General features: G+C 45.7%; 1 protein-coding gene across 1 annotated transcript in view; it reads right to left on the bottom strand.

The window, feature by feature from the left end:
* Nucleotides 1–4,073, bottom strand: part of MAIP1 (matrix AAA peptidase interacting protein 1) — a gene marked incomplete at its 5' end in the record, with an annotated part of 8,371 nt that extends 4,298 nt beyond the window's left edge. Inside the window, 2 exons of the mRNA XM_006029763.2 lie at nucleotides 1,641–1,712; nucleotides 3,951–4,073. Coding sequence (XP_006029825.2) covers nucleotides 1,641–1,712; nucleotides 3,951–4,073 — 195 coding nt within the window. The remainder of the gene's footprint in view (nucleotides 1–1,640; nucleotides 1,713–3,950) is intronic.
* Between the last annotated feature and the right edge of the window lie 2 nt (nucleotides 4,074–4,075).

The following is a 4,075-nucleotide window of genomic DNA, read 5'->3' as shown; positions in this document are numbered from 1 at the left end:
GGGGCGCACAGACATGCAGCTAGCTGCAGCCTGCAGGCAGCCAGGAACACAGCCCAGCAGCGTGTAGAGCAGTGCCCAACAGGCAAGTCTGTTAAAAGGAAGGGGAGTGGAGGAGGAAAGTGGTGTGGAGGGCAGATTGAGGCTCCCATGGTGAGAGAATGGGGCAGAGGCAGGGTGAATAGGGCCCTGGGGCTGGTCCTAGGACAGAGCCTAGGTCCCATTCACCTGTGCCCCTACCTCTGCCCCACTCCCTCCCTCACCATGGGGACCTCAATTGCCCACCTGACCCCTTCCCTCCCCCATGTGCCTTCCCCCTACCCCCAACCATACAAAGTACCTGCATAATTTTCCATAACTGAGTTTTCTGCTTATAATTTTGAGTTTTTATAGTTGTTTTTTTTAAAATCGCACAAGTAATCGTGATCAAATTTTAAAATCTTTTATAGCCCTAATACTGATATGTAAAAAAGGAATACTATTAAAATGAAGACTCTTCCTCCAAAAAGAGGCAACTTATATTAGGGGTCAGCAACATCTGGCCCACAGAACCACTGGATCCAGCCTGTGGAACCATGGGGCTTTGTCTGTGCCTGTGCCTATACCAAGGCTGAGCAGCAAGGAGGTACCCTGGGACCAGGGAGCTTTAACCTGTGCCTGAGCTGCTGTTGCTTCTTTCCAAGCTGCAGAGATTCCCTGCCTCATTTAATGCGCAACCTAATCTACAAGAAGTCCAATCTGCAACATGAGGTCAGCCAGCAAGACCAGAATCAAAGTAGCTGTACTACCCTACCCTTGCTCTAATCATGGTATCAAAGTTTCAGCCTCCATCAGCTCAGAGTACAGATAGGCTACTGATAACCACTTCCTTTTCTCCTCTCCTTTGAGGGCTCCTCACATATTCTCCTTTTCTGATAGCTGGTTGTTCCTCTTCAGTTCTGGCTGGACTTTATAAATGCTTGCTAAACCCCTGGAGTTGGGATGGAAAAAAAAATGGGAAGCTACCTGTGTTCCAGAAGACTCTTCAGAGTCTGTGCCAGCCCTTTCCAGAGGTGATCCAGACCACAATCCAGGTAGTTAAGAACTCACTGGAACACAGGACTTGCACCAGTAAAGGATTTATTAGCTGGTTTTGCTACCTCAAGGTCCTGATGCAAAACTGAAGTCTTCAGTTTAGAAAATTAGGAACATGTCCAAGGAGACAAATACCAATTAGACAGGTGGATTCACAGAAGAGCACTCCCATGACAGCATGTTTTTCTACACTTTGGTGCCAGTGATTAGTAGTGGTGGAACTTCAAGTCACACAGAAGGAACTTGCAAGCATCTGCTCACCTGGGCAAATTGTTTGAAGTCTTTCCTATGTTATCTACCTTCACTTGTAATGATTACATCCTTATAGTCCCTTTTTGGTACTTCAGTGGTCTTTTTCTGGCATTTCTTTCATTTCCCTAGGGCTAAGAATAACTTAACAGATTGCCTTACACAGTAACTTACAATTCAGCATGTTCTCCTTTAACTTACGTCTACAAATCATGCATCATTCTCCAGATCAGCATTTGTCCCATTTTAGATCAAGTTAGAACCATCTGTTTTTATTAACTGGGAATTTGCTGACAGATTAAGGGGTCAGACATATTTACCTCTTTTGCTACAAGTTCTTCCAAGAGATCAAGTTTACATTGAGACAGCTGGTTTGAAACAAGAGCAAAAGCCTATAAAACAAAGAACTATGTGAGCAAATATTCCATTAACTCCAAGTCAGCTTGTTTTTCAGTAACAAGCAATGCTTATAAAACAAGTGCACCTTATGTGTTCTAAGATTTCTTCTACACATTATTTTATCCTCTCCCTCTCCGCTTTCTTCCCAACAACATTCCCAAACCCTTAATACACAGAGAACTTGGTCTATAAAATCAGTTACTGTCCCAAATAGTTTCTGCTACCCCCATATTTTGCCAATACGGCTTTATATAGTGATACTGCATTCAAATGACTTATTTATGAAGCATCAACGATACAGCTGGGGCTTCACAACAGAAAGAAGACAACAACGGAGCTTACACAAAAAGATGAATGCTCTGTTACATCTTGCATCCTCAGTAGGAAGTAATGCAAGAATCCAAAATATGTTATTCTTAGAGGAATCTGAAGGCTAACAAAGCAGATTAGCATCCCAGGAGGAGAGACTGACTACCGCACATCTGATAAAAGGCGCATAGCAAGAGAAATATACAAAAGATGGAAGATGAGGCTTGTACCAAACAAAGGGAACAAGAGTGAATTGTGCCCTAGTCTTATCCTCAAGAGCAATTTCATACCATCCTAGGACAGAACAATTTATAGGTATTTGAAGATGTTAATGCTTTTGCAGTATTCATTTTATTCATCAGTATTTTAGTCCTTCTCACACACCAAAACAGCACTGTACAGAGTTCTTCCAAAAGAGACTAATTTTTACTTTGCCATGAAGAAGCAACTAGAAATCCCTGTCCCCAAACTACTTTGTGGTTGTGACTGTGAAAGAGGTAACACAAACTACCAAATTTTAATTGTTTGGTCTGAAAACAGAGTCTGACAAGTTGTGCATCCTTCAAGAGTTTTCTTGGCAGACTGCCCAAGTCTGTCTCCCCATTTTACACATGGCAGTGTCACTGCCTGTATGACTCGCCAAGGGATATATTTTTACTAATACACTTTACTAATCAATATCTTCAGTCAATTCCTTTGGTCTTAAAGATGAGAACTAAGCCCTTGAACATGACCTGCGTTCTAAAATAATGAGCAGTGAACCAAGCTGGTTTATTGCTAATAGCTTGTTCTGCTGTGGAAGCAGGATGCTATATTCTGCGCATGTGTCCTTCAAGTAGGGTGAATGACATTAATCAGTTCTCAAGATCACAGATTACTGTGACTAGGACATTCTCCAGCAGGATGGCATATGGATGGAAAAAGGCATTTTAGATGCCATTAAAGAACTGAGCAGCAGCAATGATTCCCAGAGGATACAGAAGCTATAAATTAACTTAAATACTGAGAGAAGACGCAGATGAGTCCTCTCTCAAATAAGTTATGCCCTCAAACGAGTTATGCTACAGCAACAGTTCCATCTTTAAGAGGCCACCTCCATCTTGCCTGGGTTCAGCTTCTGCCAGCTGCTTTTCATCCATACACTGATCTCAACAAGGCCCCATGCAGAGACTGCTCAATGACCACGGAAACATGGAGGTCATCTGCAGGCTTGCTGGATCTGAGTCCGCGGAGCCTCACAGTATCATACGGCGGCTTTCTAAAGATGTTAAAACAGAACGAGGAAAGAGCAGAGTTCTGCAGAACTGCACAGACAAGTGCTCCGACAGCAGAGGGACATTCATCCAGCAGTGCTCTGGACATGGCCTGAAAGGGAAGATCAAAGCTGCATGGGCATTTTCTAGTTTGGCTGCTTGCTACATCTTCATGCTGGGAAACATCTACTGCGATCTGAGATAAGAGTAGAAGAAGCCTGGGTCACGGGCACACATGGCCCTGCCTTTTCTTGAGGCGTAGGTGCTCTCCTTCCCCCAGGCAGACAAGGTCCTTTGGGGAAATGCAATACCTTTTATTAAACCAACTAAACAGTTGGGAAAATTGTTCTTCGCAAGCTTTCGTGTACAAACACCCTTCCTCCAAAGAACCCCATCTGCTTACGAGATGAAACAACCAACACACCCTTTGCCCAGGAGGCGCACACAAGCTCTCTCCTTTGGAGCTCACGGATTCTCCTCTCTAGTCGGGCAGGGCTCCCCCAGGCCACCTAATGCACCCCCAGCTGCCCAGCTAAAGGGCTGCCTGGGCACAGCCCCCTGCCAACCCCGCCAGCAGCCCGGGGCAGCGCCAGCCCAGCGCTCCCCGCAGGGGCAGGGCAGGGCAGGACAGGTTGTGGTTGTGTGGGGGTGTGGAGGGCGGGCACTCACCTGCTTGGAGCCGCGCGTGAAGTCCTTGAGGCTGAAGTCGTGGTCGAGGAAGGTGCGGATGAAGAAACTCCGGATCCGCGTGCGCAGCCACTGCCTCGGCTGCCAGATGCCCACCACCTCCACGC

This window comes from Alligator sinensis, unplaced genomic scaffold (assembly GCF_000455745.1).
Source record: "Alligator sinensis unplaced genomic scaffold, ASM45574v1 scaffold258_2, whole genome shotgun sequence".
Taxonomy (NCBI): Eukaryota; Metazoa; Chordata; order Crocodylia; family Alligatoridae; genus Alligator; species Alligator sinensis.
Note: the sequence above shows the minus strand (reverse complement) of the source record. Positions and strands in the feature narration are given on the sequence as shown.